The sequence below is a fragment of the Atheta coriaria genome, unplaced genomic scaffold (assembly GCF_025399875.1).
Source record: "Atheta coriaria isolate IRGN ID8LTWV9N9 unplaced genomic scaffold, Caltech_Dcor_3.1 hic_scaffold_1_pilon, whole genome shotgun sequence".
Classification (NCBI taxonomy): domain Eukaryota; kingdom Metazoa; phylum Arthropoda; class Insecta; order Coleoptera; family Staphylinidae; genus Dalotia; species Dalotia coriaria.
In genome coordinates this window covers 6,060,511-6,083,106 of record NW_027045443.1, presented here as the reverse complement: position 1 = coordinate 6,083,106, position 22,596 = coordinate 6,060,511, and the positions used below count along the sequence as shown (strand labels likewise).

Below are 22,596 nucleotides of genomic sequence, written 5' to 3'. Positions count from 1 at the left end.
ACACATAAAACGTCTTTTACCATGTACGAAATTAATTATGGAATCAACGATCGCATTCTATCGGAATATCGCGCGGTAATTCAATTGGAATTAGGCGCAAACACACGTGCAATTAATTTTATGGGTGCTTGGCATGTATGAAATATGTACAGTGAACGCGCGCCGACGAGAACAAAAGTACACATGAATGACCGACCAAACATGTGCGGCGGATAGTATCCGATCTCATGCATATACTTTTAATTTACGTTCTCCTCGCCAACGCAATTATAATCCTTATCCATTTAGCCTTAGGGGAAATATTATGCTGGCGCTGAAATCAACTAAATCAGTCTACGTATGTAGAGAGGTGTTTAATGAAACGGCGTTGGCACAACCGACTGCGCCACGCACGAACACATTATGATTATTAAATAAATAACATGCTGTCACCTTAACAGGCGACGTGCGCGGAATTTTGAGATATTACTGGCTGCCATTTCGCCAACAGCGTGTGGCACCTGTTCGCGCGCGTACTCGGAAAGATGAAGCCTCCCTTTACGGAGCTTCAAAGCAACCAAATTAATTGACTAATCGACTAAACTAAACGCTAAGTAGGATGTCGATGCAGTTGAAACGAACCATAGCTCCGGCGGAGACGAAATCCCGGCAATTTTCTCTTCGGCATCCTCGTTACGAGCGACAGCACTCTTGGTATCGATCTCGTCCAAATAGGAAAACACGGACGCCGACGCGTGTCGGTTCGCGATATGATATGGTCGATTGAATATTAAAACTTGCATGTACCAAGTAAACGCGACCACATCGTCCACGAAACTTGCGCACGATACTGACCGCAACAAGTGCCGGGAATGCCGCTTTGGAACTCAAACTTGGGGGGTGCGTTACTCGTACCACATACCTCTTCACCCCCAGTTTACTGAAGCCTAAGATTTGTATTGAAAGATTTGTGACGCACGCTCGGATAGAAGTGCCGCCCACTGTTTTTGGACTTTCCCGACGAGGTGCGGCTTCTGCAAGAGTTCGCTTTTGTTGCCAATATAAAAAACACCCACAATTGATGGTCGTTATTGGCATTTATACCGACCTGTTTGCTTTACGGGTCAGAAGTGAAACAAAATCGTGAGAGGCAAAACACCTTATTCAATACCTGCACAAATTCATAACGAAAACCAGGGGTGTAAAATAAGAGGAATTGTGGCAGGTAGACGGAATTAATTTTACTAGAGATTTACTTCGTAGGAAAGAGAATGCGGCGAGTAAAAGTATGTAGGTATGAAGCAAACGTGTCAACCTCAGTGAATTTGATGGCGATGTAAAACCAAAATGAAAAATAAGCAAGTGTTGGAAATTTCGTTGCGGTTTATTCTGACGTTTATCATGCATGATTGTGAGAACTGAGACAAGCGCATTATCGCTTCGTGCAACTGAATTACATCAACTAATCCACGGTTTCCGTTGCGTCGTGGGATTTTCTTTGATTTCAACGGACGTGCTGATAGTTTCGGACGCGTTAGGACACGCTGGGAATTACATTTATTGGCTGGCTTCCTGACAATTGAAGGAGTAGGGTGTGACTGGAGGTTCGATACGAACGCCGTGTGGAATCTGAAAATTGGAATGCGATCGATGGGTCGCAATCGCCGGCTACTTATCAGCGCGATTGTGGTCTTCAAGCCAGGGCAATACAAATGTAAAAACCCCGGCGGGATCGGTCGTTTAAGGTAATTCGGTTTTCTACCTGGCGTGACGTTAAGCTACTCGAAATTCGGATTTGTCAGTACAGTACTATACTATATAAGCTATACTAATGCGAATGTTGCAACCGCCGTTTTCATGTTGACACAGCGCAATATCAATATGAGGTTGTATGAAATAAATTCGGGCAATCGAGATGATGCAATAAAACATTCCGAGAATTTGACCGACGCAAAATAAACAAGCAAAAACTGAAAATATTCGCAAAAATTCTGCCTTGCTTCGTACACGCTGGGACCGAACTTTCAGGTTTCAGGACCCAGATAGGGCTACACTAGACAGATCTTCTATGGCCGAGTAACGAGGCAGTCATAGGATTTTGCAAATTCTACGTTTAATGTGAGTCGCCCGAATGAAAGGCAAACTAAAACCGTAAAACCAAATGTAATTAAAACTTCGCTGGGAGTCTTCTTGGGTAAGCTCGGACGAGCCCGAGGCGAACTAGAGCAAACCGACAAACCGATCAGCAACAACGAGTTACGAATGGCTCAGCTGAAGGCGTTTGATGAGCGTATCAAAAACCGCGCGCAGCTAATTAATATTAACTGAATTATAACGCCGGATCGCACACAGTTGCGGGCGTATATCGAATTCATCGGTTTATGGAATTTGCTCATTTCCGCATTGGAGCGCTCAGGGTCACGCGCTATTTGAACACGCCGCGCAATGTAAATACACACAACAACCACGCTCATTGTTTGGACCTACTTGACGTTGAGGAAAACATCACCGAATTCCACATCCCGCCGTGCCGGCCGCCCTGGCGACGCTTGAAGTGCGCGTTCATTGACAACCGCAACCCGCTGCCGCGAACAAGACCCTCCCCCTCGCAGTCCCCGGCAGCGGCCGCCACCACCAGCTGTTTGCCTTCGCAATTCTCATCCTGCACTTTGGCAAGTTGACTCGGGATTTGCAACAAGGCGGCCGCTTTGGGCGCAATGACTGACGGCGGGGTGGTTAATTTGGGCACCTTCTTGATCTTCTTGTGCACCATGGGTGTCTTCAGGATGGTCTCCGCAGCCGCGTTCAGCAGGAAGCCGTTTGGCTCCTTGATGTTAGTGGACATAGCATTCGCAAGCTCCAAATTAGTGTAGTCGTTATTCCGAAGAAACTTGGTGCTGAACATCCGCAGTGATGCGCGTACGGATTTCGAACGCTTTAGGTTCACGCGGCGGTCGCCGATCTCGGTCATTTTGCGCTTTTTTTCGGCCGACTGCAAAGTTTTGCCCATCTCACATTGCTCACGAAAACAAACACTACAAATGCATTTACACACGTGTCAAATTTTAAAAACAACCGCCATATAACGGTCGCGATACGAGAGCGCGCGCGAAACGTAGCAAACAAGCACCAACACCGTTGTTACTAGTGGGTATCGAACTACCGGCGACACCAACGACTGTACAACCATCGAGCGAGGTCCCGCACACTCGCACGGCTGTGAAATGCCGAGGAGCTGAGGAACGAAACAGCTGTCTTGGCATGTCCCCCATTTACCCAGTCCCAACAACTCGTCGCTACCTACTCTCTTTCATACACGTTCAATGCAATGCCCGTTCCCCGATGCCTCCGTCAATGGCCAGCGAAGCGATTGTACAAGGGAGGGGTCTTTGGCTTGCTTAACATTGTAGAATTATTGTAGAGACAAGCGGGCTACAGAGGGTGTTGTAGTTAAGGGACAAAGGCGTATTCCGTCAGTTCTCGTAGTAATCGGTTTAACTATCAAAGTGCCCAAGTGAATATGCCTTTCTTTATCGCCCCTTCATAAAGTAAACGGCACGGCTTCGTTCGAAACGATTCGTAGAACGCAAAATTTAACAGCTAAATGAAACTTTACTCAAGTGTGCGCACTATAGGCAACTTCTATCACAGAAGCGACTTAAGTGACTTTCTTGTGTTCACCGGTAAGCTATAAAGCAGGTGATTATCGTTTTTGCAACCATGATTCGTATCCGATAAACGAATAGATTATCTTCATAAAATATTTCATTGAACGTGTATTTTTCCAGAATCTACATCCGCACATCGTGGTTCATTAATATGGAAATTTTAAACCGAATTGTTATTATGATTGTGTGAGATATGCGTCAATTGTTCAGAAAACACACGAGAGCAAGAGAACGCTATGCGGCACAACGCGACCGTTAAAAATTTAATCTAACTGCGCTTAATTATGCACGGCATGTGCTTCTTTGTGAACTCGGAGAAGCAAAACATGAAGCGATATGAATAGATACATACGCTGAATGCAAATGCCGCCATAAAATGCGCAACTTAATGAAAATTCAACATTTTGCCCGCTTGACCTAACGCGCTCAACTCTTATTTGGAAACCAATCATTTAGCAATTAGTATCAATTGTCTTAATTGTTGTTAACGTAACCTCAAACACACGTACACGTACTGCTGCACACCTGCAATCAGGCGAGGCGGTGCATCGACCGTGGGCACACTTAAGCCGATTATTACCTGGTTAACATCGTTGCGCTAATTCGCGTATCCATGGCAACGCATTTATTCGTATCACCTATGTTTTCACCCGTATTATCAATGCACCACCGTATTATCAACTCCCACGAATGTCCTGCGCACCTTTCGCGGATCCACTTGCACAAAATCGAAACGGACGCGAACTGCGACGTCAATCGCGTTCTTCACACAACTCGACCTAAGTCTTGACTTAAAAGTCTTTTACTTGCCGCGCTCGCGTTCCTGCTGACGCATTGTGGTAGCGATCAACTTCTGTTCCGTGGCCGACGTGAGACGCATTCACGCCACAGATAGGTGGATTCGTGCGTTTGCGTTTTATCTCTCGTATAGGATAGAAATGATTCACCCAACGAAATTGGTAATGTAGACGTTGCCGAGGTGAATCAAGGTAGACAATCGCTCGCTGCGCGCTTCTACTGTCTGTCCGGCACGGCACGTTCTTCGCGCGTTCTGTCAGCAGCAGCAGCACAGCAGTTCGGACCGTGGCCGGCGTGCCGCTGGACGCTGGCGGGCGGCATATGTGCAAGCGTGTAATGCATAACGGAACAGGTCGAAGGAGTCGCTGAAGAGTGGACGCGTCGCACGACGAAACAGCGCCGCACGCAACGCACATCTTCAGTCCAGGAAGCCAACAGGAAACGATGAAATGCGCAGTTTCCGCGCGCGACTTTCTAAAACCGCTTTATTAAACTACATATTTACCAGAGGATTGGAAGTGATGTCATCTGTCTCACTTGGCAATCAAACAAAGGCTTTGATAATGTTTGGAATTGTTTGAGCTGCTATTTGATGCACACTTAATTCAGCGGTGGCCTTCCGGAAATCACGAGACACTTAGTACAACTTCAGTGAAGTTGTCAAATTAAGTTGGAGATGTTTGTGACCGTTACCGAATGAGGAGAAGCCGACGACTGAGTAGGAACCCAACGTGATTGTTTATTTTATTTGCGTAAGAGTAATTCCACATTTTCGCGAATACATTATTAGGCTCGAATGCCGTGAGACAATTCGAGTTACACACATACACATTGTGTACCGGCTGAATAAAAAGTCGAAAGAACAGCGGCAAGTAAACGGTCACGCACTGAAACATTTCGTACAATGCTCGAATGCTGGAGCCAGAATACAAAATGAGCGAAAAAGAACCGAACGATGCCGGGAGAGGAAAAGTTCGTAATTTCGATCGAGCAACTTATACATGTAATTATTTTTCAACAATTCCGAAATCGTATTTAGCGCCAGCTTGATTACTCCGCTCGTATTTGTAACACCGTCAACTATGAGAATTACATTGAAGAGCTGGTTCATTACTTCAACAATAATGAGAGTTTTTGAAATTTGCGCAGTTATATGAGTAGCTATAGCGACGCGATAGTAGAATAGCTTGTGAAGATGAAAACTGCTGCTGAGCGCGCCGACATTGGAGGTTTATTGCGGCGTGTGGTTCATGAATCCAAACTGCTCATGCCGATTCCGATCCTCTTTCAGCACTGGAAGCATTCATCGGGCACAACGTGTGCTGCCGTTAAAAGCCCGTGTTTATTTCATTGCATCAATAGAGGCGCTCATTAAATTTTCTACCGGCAGGGCTCCCGGAACGCCGGAACAACATTGTAACTTGCTTTCGATGTTGGTTCATAAGGCTCGCGGCTGTCGCAATAGCGCGAAAACTACCGTCCCCATGATGGCGCGACGATGTTTCAATTATACACCGGCGCGGAAGAACGGATGCGGCAAAATTCGATTAGATCGAACGTTTCGATGCCTGATTGGCGGATTGCACAATTGCCAATTACGCATGGCAAGTCTTCAAAACATAAGTTGTCGAGGCGATAGGTGGCATCAGAATTTAAACCGACGCTATCGATCCGCACGCGGGCGGCATTTTTATCTGTGCGTCGGTGGCGGTGTTGAAATACCAATCAAACGACGCGTTGATGTGAGGCTGTTACGATATAAACCTAGGTTTGAATTGTCAGCCGTATGTAATAAACTTAACTGCCGATGAAATATAATGACGCCGATAATGCACGTGCACTACTTCTCAGAGTAATGCGCCACTATTTACATAACTTATTTATTAGTGGTTATTTTATCGGCGTTGATGCTGCAGATAATTACAAATTTCCATAATTATTTTACCACACAGAAATGCACTTGATACATAAAACGGTCCTTCGTATTACAATCAGCGTAAGATTCGATGCAATTAATGAGTTCCAATTAATACTTAGACGTTTTGAAACAAAAAATCAATATTTCCATCATATTTTGCAACGACATTATCATTGCACCCGTTGAAAACATGAGTAACTTTTTTTTATCACAATTTGTGAATAAGTGATCTACCGTGACATCGTATTCACTTCATGACTTTTCGAGAAATGAAGAAAGTTTGTCTGTTTTGATTGCATATCAAAAGCATTATTTATGTTTTATTTTTACGTTAGTCAGCTAATTACTAATTGAAATTCATCATTGAATTTGCAATGTTAATAAGGACTGACTTTTTGATTATAATAATTACACATAGTAAATAGCAAAAATATTTATAGAAATTCTGATTAAAGCTATGTATGAATCATAATGCGGAAAACTTTTCAAGTTGCCGTTTATAGCTGATGCGTCTATCAAAAATAGAAACATTTTCATTTTTTATGCAATTCCGAGAGTTAGTCTCGTCTGGGCTGTGGGTTTGTGAATAAGATTCTGGGAACCCATTATTGTAATTTTATTTATTTACAATTATGCCTTCCTTCGAAATAAACCTCAATAAAGGCAGTCTAAAGATTATAAGGATAGTCGGTATTGCATTTTTGAATATTTTGAGTGTTCTAAAAGAGTAAACGAATTGATAAAATTAAAGGTACCTGAAACAACCCGCAGTTTAACAACACTCGTTGGCTTCATAGGCTACTCGTCATATTTGCAATTTATGTAGTAAAGCATAAGATGTTTTATTATTATTAAATTCATGAAAAATGCACAAATGAAAACTACAGCAATTTTCAGAAATTTCTATTTCAATACTAATTTGTTCTCCCTGCTGGTTTTAAGACAAGTCTGATAATTTCCTTTTGCTGTTTCGTTGGTATTAAATTTAAAATTTCTCATAAAACGCCCACGCGTACTTACGGCGTCGCTTCAAACAGATCGCTTTAAATGAAATCTAGTTTTAATTTATATATTTTTTTCTAAATTCTGTTTTTATCAAAATTAAACGTATTGCCCCACTCATCGCATCTCTAAATAAATACCTTTGGTTACTATACGAAAGATGAATGAATGCCTTTTCATGTAAATTTCGTGTTGACAGTTTATTCACAATGTTATCCTTGCGGAAATAAACGCTCGGATGATTCCTCGCGTTTTCTTTCCAACCTGGCGATACCTAAACATGACTGGATCGTTTGCATGCTTACACTCACCGTTTACACTGCGATGTCCTTTGAGGCGGCGCCCGACCGAAGGAGAGACCAACGCCAACGTGCGATCTGATGCTCTAGATGTGACCGACGCTCGTTTTTCTACGGGCAGACGTTGAAACTGTCTGGGCTGAGATGATTTCTGCTGCAGGGGTTCGACGAAACTTTCGGCCCACACGGTCTCCACCATGGAATCGATGCTCGCTGAACGCGGCAACCGGCTGGTGATGTCCTTTCTGGCAAAACAATGGTAACATGAACCTATTGTATCGCGGCGCAATTGTTGCCGCCGCTGCCACGCACCTCTCCCAGCTGAGGCGCCGCATGATGTTGGTGTCATCAGCTGCCCCCGCTGCCGGCAGATGGTTCTTCGACTGGTTAAGCAGCTTCGAGAGACGGTTGAACGCGTTGCCGCTGTTGGGGCTGGGGCTTTTTGCGCGCTGAACTGGAAATGCAGGAATTCGAAGGAGCGGGCCGCCGTCCACGGCGCGCTCCGGCCCATAGTGGCCACCCGCAACACACAGCTTCGATACGGCGGACTTGCGGCGCCCATCCGGCGGCGGCGTCTCATCACCGCTACCGCGTGCAAAGACCATGCGGCCGGAGTAAAAACGCGACTTGGGCGTTGCTGTTGACGGCAGCGGCTGGACGACATCTAAAACCGGCCCAAGCTTGGTCAAGCACGCATTGGTCTACAGGGAATCATATACCTTTGGTTGGTTTTATGTTACCAATTTGCGCCTGTAGGATGCTCACACCTGGGACAATAATTGCCGGCAGTGTGCGCGATCGCAACAGCGGCGGGGGTTGTTTTCTCTTGGCGCGTTGAGCATCTTCAAGGCCGGCACATGAAGCTCGCTGGTCGACGCGGGAAGCTGCCAACTGCGCACTGAAAATAAACATACAATACGTTCAAGTACAATAATTGTATTGATTCATATGTAGTAATATTGACATTAGTGGCACGAATATCTTATCAATTCAGCGACACACATCGGTTTATATCACCGAATCTCGACGGGCTTCACGACTACCGACGCGTCACTACAAAAGTTACAATCATTCAAATCGCAACTTTCAAATATCTGCTCATCATGGATAAAGCAACGATGACAAATCTATTGGCAAAAACGCATGCAGATTTATCAAAAAACGTGCATGATTACAAAACGAAACTAGAACGTCTCGAATGTTGCGAAGTCATCCAGGCAACAGCATCCTTGGAATACCATTACGCTTGCATTCGCGACAATTTGCATCAAATTGAATATCACTTGCAGGAAATTGAAAATCAGTGTAAGCAATTGGACTTAGCGCCCATCACAAGCACGCCCAAGTTAACAGGAAACAAACGTGAGTCATTGTTATGAACAGTTTCAAATTCGTAAACTTGATTATCATAATTACACTTTATGCAAATATTGTTTAGACGAACCCTTGGTCTATGAGCGTTTGAATTCAACGCGGGGAGTGTCTTCCCTTCTAACGCCGAAATTTCTGCAAACTTTCGACGCGTTCCATGAGGTTTCCAACAGCCTGAATAGAAAACCTCCGACTAGCAATCAAACCCAGGTACGTCTAGAAGTCCAGACAGACCGAGAAAATACTCTGCGGTTATTGAATCATTCTCTAAATCTCGTCATTACAGTCAACATCGTGGGACGAGACGATGCTCTAGCTAGAGCCAACTCGGCAAATAACAACTGATAACAATTAGATTAGATAACACGCGACGATAATGCTGGAGGGTATGGTGCACTGCGCTAGTTCACGTTCAACAAAGATGGGCGCAGGCAACAGCAAAGAGTTCGATCAAGCGGCGCCGCGGCGCAAATCACGACGGAAATTCTACGGGGTCCTGAAACACAACTTTGACCTCATCGAGCACAAGCTGAAACCGGACCGTCTTGCCGACGATGAGTACGAGATCGTTCATCAGCTGATCGAGGCCAACAAGAACGAACTTCTGGCGGTAGTGGCTGACGTGCAGGCGAAACCCAAGTACAAACAACTCTACGACGAGTGTATGGCAACATGCGATAGGTTTGCGGAGGAGCTCCGGACAAAACGCATCCCATCATCAGCACCTTCATCGCCAGGTCCTAAAAAACGTAAAAAGAAAAAAATGCGGAAGGAGAGAAAGACTTTGCTCACTCCAGAAGAAGAAAGCTTCGCAGCGATTCACGCTATCCGTGCTGAAATGGTACCACTACGCGACGAGGTGCTCACATTTAAGGGACAACGTGACGACAGAATCTACCACTTTCTGCAAGAGAGCTTCCATCGATACGTGAAGAAACTGTGCGCCATTGAGCTGCACGAGCGTGTACAGCTAAAATACGAATTGCGAATTGCGATTGCCTACGCGCAAGAGTCGCAAGAAGTGCTGGATGAGATCTGTGCAGGCAGGCGCCCTCCGTCGCTACAACAACAGCTTAGTGTGGATGAGAGGCGAGTGGTCTCCATGCATCAGAACTACGCCGAGCATCCCACAAATGGACATTTTGTCAAAAACACCACGATTACACGCAAACGCAGCAAGTCAATGGGCGATTACCTCCATAAAACTGGTGATGCGGACTTCTGCGGCAGTAAGAAATCCTTTTCCGAGTATCCTGATTCTCCAGACTACTCCAGCGACAGCGACTATGCTCAGACTAGTGACTTCTCCGATGGGCCAAAAACTCCACACTCCATCAACTCTACTTTCACGTACAACTTTAAAGTCACGTCGATTTAGATTTAGTTCTAATTTTAGTTTAAGCACGAGCTCAACGATTCTGTACATTCCTTACTAACTTAGAGGAAGTGATAAACTACGTTATAAACTCTGTTACTAGCAGAGGTGGTAGCCTTGATTACGTGTCCGACACCCTACTCTATGATTCCAGCAATCCAACAGCGACACAACAACGGTAATCAAATCTGCGGCATTATCTAACGCAGCTTTGCAATTTACCTTCTAAATATGAATAGTTTATAAGATAAACGTCGTAATATATTGTAAAATATTCTGAAATTAAACGCTTTGCGGGGAGATGAGAATGAGAAAGATTTGAATGGCTAAAATGTACGACACAAATTTCTTGAAATTAATAATAAAACTTGAAAAAGTTGCAAACTGACTAAGCTCCAACGCATTATCGATTTTCCGTGGTGACCTAACACGACAACGTATTTTCTGTCCATCGCAGCATGGCGCACCGTCGACAACAATTAAAACTCCAATTTGGATTAAAACTTAGATAAATGTGTAACGTAATAGAGAAGTTAATAGACGCCAGCCCTTCACTCTTTCAACCCTCTTGAGGGTGTATCACCACGCTTGTCCTAAATTACATTTGCGTGCACGGCAGCGTAGCTTTAATAGACAGCTAATGAATAGACGCGATAAGAAAAAAAAAACAAAGAATATCGCATGATAAATAGATGAGCAATGGACAAAATCAATCCACCGATGTTTCGTTTGTTGATAAAGAATTAATTTAAAGCGGTGTGGTAGAGCTTGACATGCCAGTGTTCGTCGCTTCGCTCGTCCTAAGCGGGGCACTTGAAGTACGCCTCTCCTGACTCTAACGAGTTATCAATACGTTTAATTACTCAGCGTGGCGAAATCGTGAACGTAAACATTTCTCGTTCCCATTTCCTCGGCGCGTGTGGTGCGTTGTTTATGATAGAATCGCGCTCTGCCGAAAAACGCCCCGCACTCCATCGGTGCCTCAATTATTGAGATAAGCAAAATACGCTGATGATAAGATAAACCGATTGTTTGTGATAATACTGAGTAATTACTCCAGTCGATTAAAGGAGTCACCTTACAACGTACAGGTGTATTACCATCTACAGTATTTGTGCACTGCAAGTGCACAGAATTAAATAAAATTAAGTACGTTTTTTTCTATTCTATTTATTTGCGACAGTTTCTTTACTGAAAACTGTTAAGTAACAAAACGCACATTATTTTAGGCAATATGGGCAATAATAATACAAAAGCCGATGGTCGTGATGAAGTTTATCTAAACGGTCTATCGAGGGGCATGGATACTCTACGGAAATCAGTAGAGTCCTACCCGGACGGCACAAAAAAGTTCAAGGCGGTTTTGGATAGTCACGAGAAAAAGGTGCAGGATGTATTGCGTCGTTCTCGAAAGGGCAGCACACGAAAGAGGGCGATAGATATGCTTCACGATCTGGAAGATTTGAAGGAGAAGGAACGCGCGAGTATTCGCGACAGTAGCCTGGATCATGACGCGGTGGAATCGAATTCCATTATTGCCGCCGATGCGAAGCGTTATGACAAAAGTCGCCAGCACAGCAGGAGTGTTGAGGATCTACAGAACATCCGCAAGAAAGTTGACCACCTAAACAGTAAAATTTCCGTTACCGAGACGAAAGAAGATGCGGTTGCGTCTCGTAAAGAGATCGAAGTGTTGCGTACCAAGTTGGATCGCTTACAAGTGCGGCCAAACAGTAAGTTGGAGGCGTATAAGGATGAATACAGAAATAAACTGCGTAGGTACGAGCAAAAGTTGGCGACCAAAGAACAAGCTATTGCAACGGATGGGGGAGCCATGTCGAAACTGCCTGCAGTTGAGGTAAAGCACAAACAACAGCCGCAACAGCTGCAAGAAGAGCAAAAGCAACAGCAGTCGCAAAATCAGCGTGAGACGCAAAAGCATTTGAATGTTCAAGATGAGCTGGCAATGATTCGCGGACAAGTCATGTCCCTGCAGACTGAGTGCGAGAAGTTTTCCGGGTATAAGGATACACCAGAGTATAATACTCTTAGCCAGAACTTGATGAAGCTTTGGGACAAGTTGGGCAAGATCAAGGATCCCAGATTAAGTTCGGAGCGTGAATCTATTATTACGCTCATTTCGTCCACTTTAAAAAAACTCAATCAGAAGTGCGTGGAAAACACCAGAGGCTCTCTCAGCAACAATAAAATTCTAAGTTTGACTGAACTGTTCCATATGCAGTATAAAAAGATTGCTATTCAGGTGAAACAAGGACAAGTAAGAGAATCCGAACAAGTCTATCGTATCCTTAAAGATGTATATAATGGACTGGGGGTTATGTTGGATCAAAATCAGAATGAATGTCAATTGGTTACTGCCAAGATGACTCCGAGCGCTAAACGCAGACCAGTGTCTATTTACATGTCCAATCAGCAGTCGATGGAAACAAACTTCGAAACCGTCTACGTACGAGACGACCAACAACCGCATGTTTTGAAAAGTAACAAGAGTTGCCCAAATTTAACCCATCTTAAGCAGCCACAGATGCAACATGCGACTGCGACTTATGTTGGTAACGCCGAGAAGCTTATATTAAATGGATCATCTAGTCCTGATCAGAAAAAGACCGAGGACGAATTATTAGATGACATTGCAACTCAACAACTTGACAAACTCAGTCACGAGTCCAACGTGTTGAAGTACGCCGTGGAGGAGTTTGATGGAAGCGATTTGGAAAAGTATAACGAACTAGATGAACGTCTTATTGAAATGATTATCCAGATTGAGAGTTTGAAGGATAAATTGACCGCCCACCAGGAGCAGCAACGACAGATGATCATGCAGCGCGTGCAAGTCACGTGCAGGAACCTGAAGCAGAAGCACAAGGACAGTTCTCTGCCAAGCAACGGCCATGGTAGTAACGTGCGTAACAGTAAGGACATGCAGCACCTGCAGGAAATCGACGCCACCCTCGCACAGTTGGAGATACTCAAGACGCAAATCAACGAAAGCTACGCGTGGCGAGCGGACAATCCGGAGCTCAAAGTGTTAGACGATGCTTTGAAGTCCGCTCTGCTGCGTTTGGACCTGATCGAGCCAGGAGGCGATCAGCTCGTGCAAATTGCCAGAGAGGATGCGCTCAGCGAAGTGCGCCAGTCGATCAAACGACTCAATGAACGAAGATACATGGACAATCGTTACGCTGGGACCGAAGTTTAAACCTCTATTTCTTAATCACTACGCTTTGATGTAGGCTTTTATTTAATCGTACTATTTTAGTCTTGTTTTTAATAGCAACGAACAGCTTCATTATAATTTAAACATAGAGCAATATTTCGTTTTATAGATGTTTTACAAGTTGTATATTACCAAGTATAGCAAAAGAACACGTATAAATAGCGACATCTACTGTTAACTACCAATACTTATATTTTTAGATCCAATCGCCAATTTAATACCGATAAGAAATATTCAAAGGCGTGAATATTGTCCGCAGTTGGTTTGAAACCATCAACCATAATAACGGGCGCTCAACTAAGTGCACTTTGTAATTTGATTGTCTCGAATTATATGTCACTTATCTTATCGGTGCTGATATTTCGTAAACGCCGATTAAAAAAGTTTCGCCGATTTATAACAGTTAGATTCGATATAAATATGGGTGCACAACAAGGTAAACCACGTCGTATGAAGTCCGAACGCATGGTACAGTCGGTGCGAACGCGATTGCAAAAGTTGCGAAAGAATCGTACGGCACCTCTACCTCTTTTCACCTCTGCCTCTACGGTCAGCCTAGACAAGTGTGATAGTTTGATGGACATCTACGGTTATCAATTACAGTCACCTAGTTACTTGGATATCTACCAAAGGGGCAACCTGGAAGTGGATGAACGCCCCGAAGACTGGATACGAACATATAGAGACCTTAAAAACAAGGTGAACGAGTGTGATGGCAGTAGTAATGAAAAGCGCGCGGTAAAGCAAGAGTTGGATGCGTTTGTTCAGGGTCTCAATGAATGCGAGGTGTTAGAGTTGCGCAGTATCCTGTTGGAGAAAGCGAATCGACTTGAAGCCCTTCTAGATGAGAAGGTATCCAGCGACGGGCACGACGCCTGTGAGAAATGCAAATTGCCTCCGAAAGAAGAGAAAATCGATAGAGTGGATTGCAAACCAGAAGTATTAGACGATGTATACCGCATTCCCGAGGTATATCTACGCCAAGTGAAGACGTTTGATAAGTTCATGGAGATCTCCATGCGCCTCGACGTATTAAGGTATCGCGTGATCGAGTATTTCGGCGATGATGAACAACCAGAGTTCCATGAGATTATGAATGATATTAACGAGGCCTTGGCCATGGTGCAAGCAATCAAGGATGGCGGTGTGGTACAGGTGATTGCCACACGCGAAGAGTACGAGGATTATATCATTGCGTTCAAACAACGTTTCCTGAAACTCGTTGAGATAAATATGCGACAGGCGAAGACATCAATCTTAGGCGGTGGTATGGCACGCACAGGTCGCATTCGTCGTAGCAATAACAGCGTTACTATCAGTACTGCGGATTGAAGTGTGTATGATTCAAGATGTGTTGTTGTATTTTTTGTTTGTTTACACTGCTTTTGTATGAACATATTGGTTTATACGTTGTTTACCAAAACGTGGAATTTTGTTGATTTATCTGAGCTATGATTAAATAAAGCACAAACAAGTTGCTAATATGTAATATGAATACGTTCAGCACATTCTACCTACAACAAGTGAGTCATGTGCAATGGCAATTTTCTGATGCTCTCACAAACTTGTCTGGAATTAACGATAGAGAGTATTCTATTGTAGCAACTCTCATAAAGCGCAATGTAACGCGAACGAAACTGAGTTTTATGCTCGTTCTTCTTCCAGTTTGCTCGTCTTCTTTCCGTCTCAAGAAAAGGGCGGCGGTAGGGACGTGTGCAAAAGTAAACTTCGCCCATGAGTAGTTTCATCGTTTTTCACCGTCCCGTGCGGGATGGTCGGCGCTGCACACACTTCCACTGCCCCGGCCGCTTCCTTCGCGTTTCTCTCGGAATGTAATAAAAATTGATCGATGCGCTCACGCCGTTAGTCCGTTTCTTTCTATACCAGTAAATGCTATGAGCAATCAACGGCCCTGTGACCCGCATTAGAGGGGCGGCCGGCGTTGGTGCCGGCGCGTTGACATTTGACGTGGCGCTCGTTTTGCACCTATGATTTTCATGCAATTAGCAATTGGCTTATCAACGACGGCAATTGTCTCGGAACTGACAACCACACCGCTGCTCGTCGCCGTCGAGGTTAACGCCCGCCGCCGGCGGCGACATTCAGACTTGCAAATTATCCCTCTATCGCACTTTCAATAAGTGCCGCCGAGCAGTGCTTATTTATGCGGAGTGCTCAGACGTTCCGAAATAGGACAGCGGTTCCACATCAGCTCGGAAAATGCTCTTAATCCGCCTAGCGCACCGGCGGTGGCATCTGATTCAACTGTTGAGAAAAGGCACGTAATTTCCATTAATCGATTGATGAATGCTATCCGATGTTGAAATCGCGGCCTACACGCGTTTTCCGTGTTTTTCATGTTTGCGAACATCATAGCAGCCCGCCGAATTGCCTGTCTGTTTACTTATGTCCGGTCATAAATTTTTCTCTGCATATAAACAATACACTCAATTCGATATCCAAACAAACACGCTGGCGGCGCGGCGCAAGCAAACATCAGACCTTCGTGTTATACTGTGCCTGCGAAAAACGCCTCATCGAGAAAGCGCGCCCCACATTGAATATGGTGATGTGTCAGAATTAGGGGCGGCGGAAAGGCATCGCCCGCCGTGCGCGCCCGACATTTGTGACCGGGTTCGATTCAGCGTCCTGTAATAAGTTTGCCGCTATAATTATATCATCCGACGTTTGCACATACCGAATGCTAGCCGCGCCGCCACCGCGTCCTCCGCACGGCATTCTCTAAGTATCGATGTACGGGGCTGCGCATCCGCGCTCCATTTACTAATTATATTCGAATTGTATGCCATACGCGGACGATCCGCAAGAGCGCATAGTCCGAACATAATACTAATAGCAATTGACTGCTTCACCAATTAGTCATGCACGGCTTTCGATGGCGCTCTATTGATATTTGTTACTTTACATTCTAGCGAAACGCACGTATTTGCATCCCGTGTTCGGGTGGGCGAAGTTTGCCTGAAAATTATTGTTTGTCCAAGCTACAATAGCGCTGATATTAATGGACTCTCCTGCGTACATGTTGCGAACAACAACAGGCGCATACCACAACATGTTCGGGCTATGATTTTGAGCCGCCGCCGCCGCCGCTGCCAAAAGTGTATCATACAGGGAAATCAACACAATCAACATCTGCTCGTTAGCCGCGTCAGCCGCCAGTGCGGATCGAATTAAGGGGTTAAATTTTAGAATTGCACACTGTGCAGACGCAAAGTGCAGGATGAACTATTATCGAACGTAATTAACTAATGGATGCTCGAAACATGCTATTCTAAAAACGTTGCTTTCTTTTATGTGCTCGCCCGTCATTTGCTCACCATCATAATTTAATTAAACGCTCTCGTGTTGCGTATCGCCGAGCGAGCACTGAACTTTACTTGACACACGAACGTCTACGAAGAAAATACCACGCGCGTAGTTTTCCTCTGAAAACCAATAAACTGCATATTGAAGTTTACCGCGCGACAGCGGCTTGAATTGTTTATGACGGCGGTGTATGAAGGGCCGAGAATAAGTTTAAGTTCAAATCCGTCACCCGGTTGGAATTGACGGATATTCCGGAAAGTGGATTTCTTACGTCGGTCGGTCGCAGACGCTGTCATCCTGTATGTCGACGGCGCGTAGGCTCGCACGTTGTATCGATTATGCTCTCCACTCCACGGAAATTATGACGGACGGCCTCATCTATCAAATAATTAGTTCGGACATATCGAAAATTTAACTTTCCCAACTTCGCCGAAGCGGCGCACACGTCTATTTCAGGGGCATCTGCGTTCGACCTGCCTGCCGCCCACACCTCACACCTTTTGCATTTGTTTCGCCGAATCTGTACGCACTAATCTCGATGCATCATGCAGTATGATCCATAATTGGACAAAACTGAGTGCTAAAAGCTAGACGAACTTTATATGAAATTGTGTGGAACGTCTATAGTTATATAATCGTACAATAACCGTTTGCAACCGTTTTTAATATGTAGGTACTCAACATACTTTTTAAGTAGCAGACAATACCTTTTGTTTATAAGAGTTTGAACACTGGCGTAATCAATTTTTGCTAATATTCGTATAAGTTATTTTTGTAGCAATTTTTAATATGCAACGCTACGTAAACGTTGATGTAGAAAAAACAGTGCTTTGTAGTGTCCATCAAAGTACGGATTGTGCGAAGAGGATGTTAACTCTTTGAACTTTAAACTTAAAATGTTTCTTTCACATTTCTCAAAGAGCTAGTTCAACACAATTTTGAGTCCAGTTAGTAACCGTCGATGATTGTTAGTAACTGAATGCTTTTCTCAAAAGAAGTGCCGATAAATAGGTTCAACAGCAAAGAATTATTTTAGGTACATGCCCAAAGCAATAATTCTCACATTAAGTCAATCTTCAATTTTGAGTTAAGTACAATTGTAAAACGTCCCCTTTGAGTTCATCCAAAAGTAGTCACTATAAATAATCCTCTTCTTACCTATTCTTCATGCCTAATTGTTAGTTCTATCAGAAATTATTTTTACGTAGATTTAGTTAGAGTTAGATGGCAGCAATTTTCTGTGATCAAAAATCGTAGTTGTCGAAAAAACGTAAATCGTGATTGCGCGTACACGACGCAGATAATAAGATTATCGTTATTACATTATTTCGTAATCAAATTCATCTGTTTTTGGTCGAGGATGTGCGTTTTGCGAAATTGTTTGCGCGTTGAGATTTCGACCTGATGCGGGCATGAGAGCGAAAACAAAGTGAACATACGCGGAAAAAAGAACATAAAGAGTGTGTGTTCCGCAAATACATACCTACCTAATATATATCATACAATATATAAAAGGAAAATAAACTTCCCGATGTAGATCAACATGGACTTGCGCCACTCCACTCCCATGCAAAGTTAGGGCCGCCACGCGGCGAGACATTGTGTGGCCCGCGGTGGCAATGCGACCACCCTGATCGGAAGCCGAACAAAGTTCCTGCTCCGGCACGTAGGATGGTGGAAAAAGTTTTATTTGCGAATTCGGCGTGCCCGACCCGACTATCGGCGTCGTCCCGCCGTCGAGCGTCGCACGTATAATCCCACACGAAATAATACTCGTAAATCCTCGTAAAAGTCAACCTGCAAGTTGTCCTCTGTCCTCCGCGCGCTGTTTGCGCCCCTCGGGCGTCCCACGTCGGCGAATGTCGAATGGAAGTCAAACAGTGGCTTCGCGACACAGAAAACGCTTTAATTATTGATACGACTTCTCGTACCTCTGTTTAGGCGATTAAATTTTTGCATATATTTTCGCCGCCGCGCAAGCGTCGTGTATTGTCACCAGTTCCAAATCCTGGAGGTGATTGTAAATGTTGCCGCATTATGATAATCGAGGGACGACTGGTACGATTCAACACCGCCAGTACTATCAACCTTTTACGTCGTTTGTGCGTGCTTATAACACACAACTTATGTGCGGTGCGGGACTATGACTGCACTTTAACCCCATTTCCCAATTCCGCTAGTGGTACTCACCTACTTTTTTTGTGCCAGGTTTACAATTCTTGCGTAAAGAAGTTGGTGTTTGTGTAAAGCCGTACAATTTGGAATTTCGTCGCTGCGATACGTCCCCTATACCCGAGCGCACGTGGAAGTGATGAAAAGTCTGGGTACCTACTGGAAAAACGAAATAGTATCGTTCGTTGAGTCGCTAGGTGCGCCATCAAAGCAGCAGCCAGTGCAGCACAGCGCTCGCAATAAACATCCGCCCGGGAGGACGCATTTTGTACATTCTATTCGTTTCCCCAGTTCGCCTTATTTATGCCCACCGCTTGTTGTTCATCCGTATAACCTGCGCCCGATTCCGTAGCGCAATAACTTGTGCACGGCGGCGTCGGCAGCAAGAGAGCGAATCGTTGCGCGTCGACCTTGACCTTTTTCGTTTTGCCCCGCCGTAGATTTTTGTTACTTTACTTCGTTGTGGCAACCAAACCGGCGACAATTATGATTGAGGAATCATATCGATAAGTCACACACGAGTGCCGCGCAATAAAAGCCAAGCGACAGGCACAAACAATGATTAATGTTTTCAATTTCTGGCCGGCGGATATTTATTTAAGATCGTTGTTATAAATATAATGTTGATCCAGGAATATTGTTCAGGTATTTACCTTCGTAATTCATATCAGAGCATGCATGACTATACTTGGTATTAATTTGACTTGAGTAGTCTGAATAAGATTCAGAGAATCGTAAAGTTAAATGACATTTATGATATTTTCTAGTGATGTTTCAAGTAAAGCAGGCATGAATAATGAAATTTCAAGTAATATTTATTCTTTGTTGTTGTTGTTTTTGTTGTTGTTCTTAGTTCTTGAGTTTTCTTCATGCCAATTCACTCCGCATGGCACACAATTAAATCACAAAATGTTTAAATTTTTGCATTTTCACAAAGGAAGGAAGTTAACGGAAACCATGTGACGAATCCTTACTTTTTGCGCTCCCAAATTTTGGAATTGGACTAGTTTTTGTCTAGCGCGGTTCAGATTGGCGTGGTATTTGCGCGCTGCAGACACACTCATTGTTGGCATGCAATTCAATTGAACTTGAAATACGGAACGCGAGTAAGAAAGTCGTTTTGCGCCCCGCATTGTGGCGCAGGATGTATGCCCGGAATCCTGCGGAGCGGAACTGCATTGTTCTGTCGGCGGCGCGATGCGAAGCACGCCGGTTCCCCGTGCGCAATGCAAAACGATCGAAAAGTTGACGAAGCTGCAAACAATAGGTCAATGATTATCGGTACCCCAAACTTCTATCATCGATCCCATTCGATGGCACTTTCATCGAATCTTAAGAATCTCAAGAACTGCTTTCTGATTTCACGTGACTGTCATCACGAACCAAATTCCCAACTGATAATTTTTATAATCAGTAGAAATTATTTGATTAGGTTAGGTTATGTTATGTTATGTTAGGTTATGTTAGGTTAGGTTAGGTTAAGTTAGATTAAGTTAGGTTAGGTTAGGCTGATTGATATTTGGAATGCATCCAATTTTATTATGTAGTAAATATTTAAGTCCTTCCTGATTTTTTAATCCAATACAATACCAAAAGAACTTAAATAAATAAATTCTTACAAAGTCACCACTCAGAACTACTGGGCGTCCAGTAGATACACTATAAATACTTACTGAGTTACTTTAAGTTACAAACTTGTCTTTCCCTGGTATAATGCAGTGTAATATGCTATAAAAGTTATCCTCAATTTGAAGCATCCAGTTTCGAATAGCTGGTTCAATATTGTCAAGCGTATAACGAGCAAAAGTAAGCGCATAAAAGTCATCCGACATTTCAAAGACCGGCTTGCGACGCCCCTCACTTCGCAAGGAATGACGAGGGACGACGCAAACGGCCTTCAAAGTTGGACGCAGAAGAAACACGCGAAAACCAAGCGCAGACAACAAGGACAGTGGCCTGCTTCGCTTAGCGACACTAAATATCTAATGACTGATTTGGCGATCTGGTGCTAGTCCTGACGACGCTACCCGGACCAGTTTTCCACCCAGCGCACAATTGGACGCGACGCTGGGTTGACACGCTGCACGCACGTTGCGCACACATTCTACATACACATACACATGGCGTACACATCCTTTCAGAAGCGCACAAAAAATTACATTTTCCAGCCAAGGAGGTTTAGTTCGGGACGTGGCACTTTGCCGAGTGTTAGCATTACCATTGACAGACCGAAACGTAATTCCCCTCGAAATGGAACGTGCGCTACCAGTGGCGGATTATGCTTCAGTGGGGCCCTAGGCGCAAATCAAGTTTGGGGCCCCTAAATCCGAAAATTTTCAAAAACGGTTATTAGCCCAGTAAAATTAATAGTTTTAGCGTACGGGCGCCGCAAAGTCTACTTCAACATTCGTTTGTGCCAAAAACTCATTTCCACACCACCATGAGGTAGAGTACGTGGCGCGTTTTATCGTGGTATCCCCAGTAGGCCTAATCCACACGCACTATTCCAAAATTTAATGGATTATCTTCCGATTCGCTCTTCGCGATGGACCAGGTGTTGTGCGTTAATTGTTTTCAGGACCGATCGAAATATCACAGGTAAAATTTTCTGCCATACTATCCGCGATGGGATTATCGTTTTCAATGCTATCTTGGTTCTCGAGTTCATCGTACGTGTGCTCAAAAACGGTAATCGTATTTAAATACAAATTACTAATTTACTTTTCTAGCCTTCTCTTGGGCAAAGATTTCAATAATTTTGTCGTACTCTAGTTTTTTAAAAATATCATTTTCTATGAACATTAATGCGAAGTCATTTAAGTGCTCTTGTGAAAGACTATTGCGCAGATAGTTTTTGACTCGTTTTAAAACTGAAAATGTCCTTTCTCCACTTGCATTAGAAACGGGCAAGGTCAAAAAAATTTGCAGTATTGTGTGTATATTTGGAAAAGTTGATTTTAGACCATTACTTAATGTTGCATACATTTCATGTGGATCTCTAATATTTTCTTCTTGTATATATTTTAGAAAATTAGTTAACTCATCAGTGAAATATTCTGGCTCAATATCTTTTCATACTTAGACAATAAACGCTCTACACAATTATTAGTCTCAACACGGCTTAATTTTAAATCAAAGAAAATTTTAAAATCGTTAAGAACATTGATATAGACATCGCCCCTTCGAGTAATTTCTGATGTTAATACATCACATACAATATAAAAATTTCCTGACAAAAATGCTGTATCATTTTTGTTCGTTTCATCATATGGATATTTGCGTTTTCTTTGTCTCATCTCTTTATAAGAATGATGAGCTGTTAGGGATTTAGCCTCCTCTTCAACAGTTTCGAAATTATTTCTGACCACTGTTATAAATTCGTTTAATGATTTTAATAAACTAACACTATTAAGAATATTTGTCTTTGGTTCCTGTAAGTATTTGCTGGT

The 22,596-nt window shown here is 43.7% G+C and overlaps 3 protein-coding genes across 6 annotated transcripts in view; 2 read left to right on the top strand and 1 right to left on the bottom strand.

Moving 5' to 3' along the window:
* The window catches only part of wake (wide awake), a 39,089-nt gene that overhangs the window by 10,916 nt on the left and 5,577 nt on the right, over positions 1–22,596 (bottom strand). For 3 of the 4 annotated variants that reach the window (XM_065312776.1, XM_065312700.1, XM_065312857.1), the window contains 3 exons: positions 8,384–8,562; positions 7,977–8,328; positions 7,677–7,909 (listed from right to left, as the gene is read on the bottom strand). In XM_065312776.1, the coding sequence (XP_065168848.1) occupies positions 7,677–7,909; positions 7,977–8,328; positions 8,384–8,562 (764 nt within the window). Of the gene's footprint in view, positions 1–2,466; positions 3,246–7,676; positions 7,910–7,976; positions 8,329–8,383; positions 8,563–22,596 lie in introns of those variants that run through there. The other variant, XM_065312933.1, reaches the window with a different exon arrangement.
* LOC135799882 (uncharacterized) lies at positions 9,104–10,798 on the top strand. The gene is made up of 2 exons (XM_065313149.1): positions 9,104–9,245; positions 9,322–10,798. The coding sequence occupies exon 2, from the start codon at positions 9,412–9,414 to the stop codon at positions 10,411–10,413; it is 1,002 nt and encodes a 333-aa protein (XP_065169221.1). The 5' UTR covers positions 9,104–9,245; positions 9,322–9,411; the 3' UTR covers positions 10,414–10,798.
* On the top strand, positions 11,204–15,137 carry LOC135799794 (interaptin-like). Its single transcript, XM_065313038.1, has 2 exons — positions 11,204–11,559; positions 11,640–15,137. Exon 2 carries the CDS (start codon positions 11,645–11,647, stop codon positions 13,628–13,630), a length of 1,986 nt encoding a protein of 661 aa, XP_065169110.1. The 5' UTR covers positions 11,204–11,559; positions 11,640–11,644; the 3' UTR covers positions 13,631–15,137.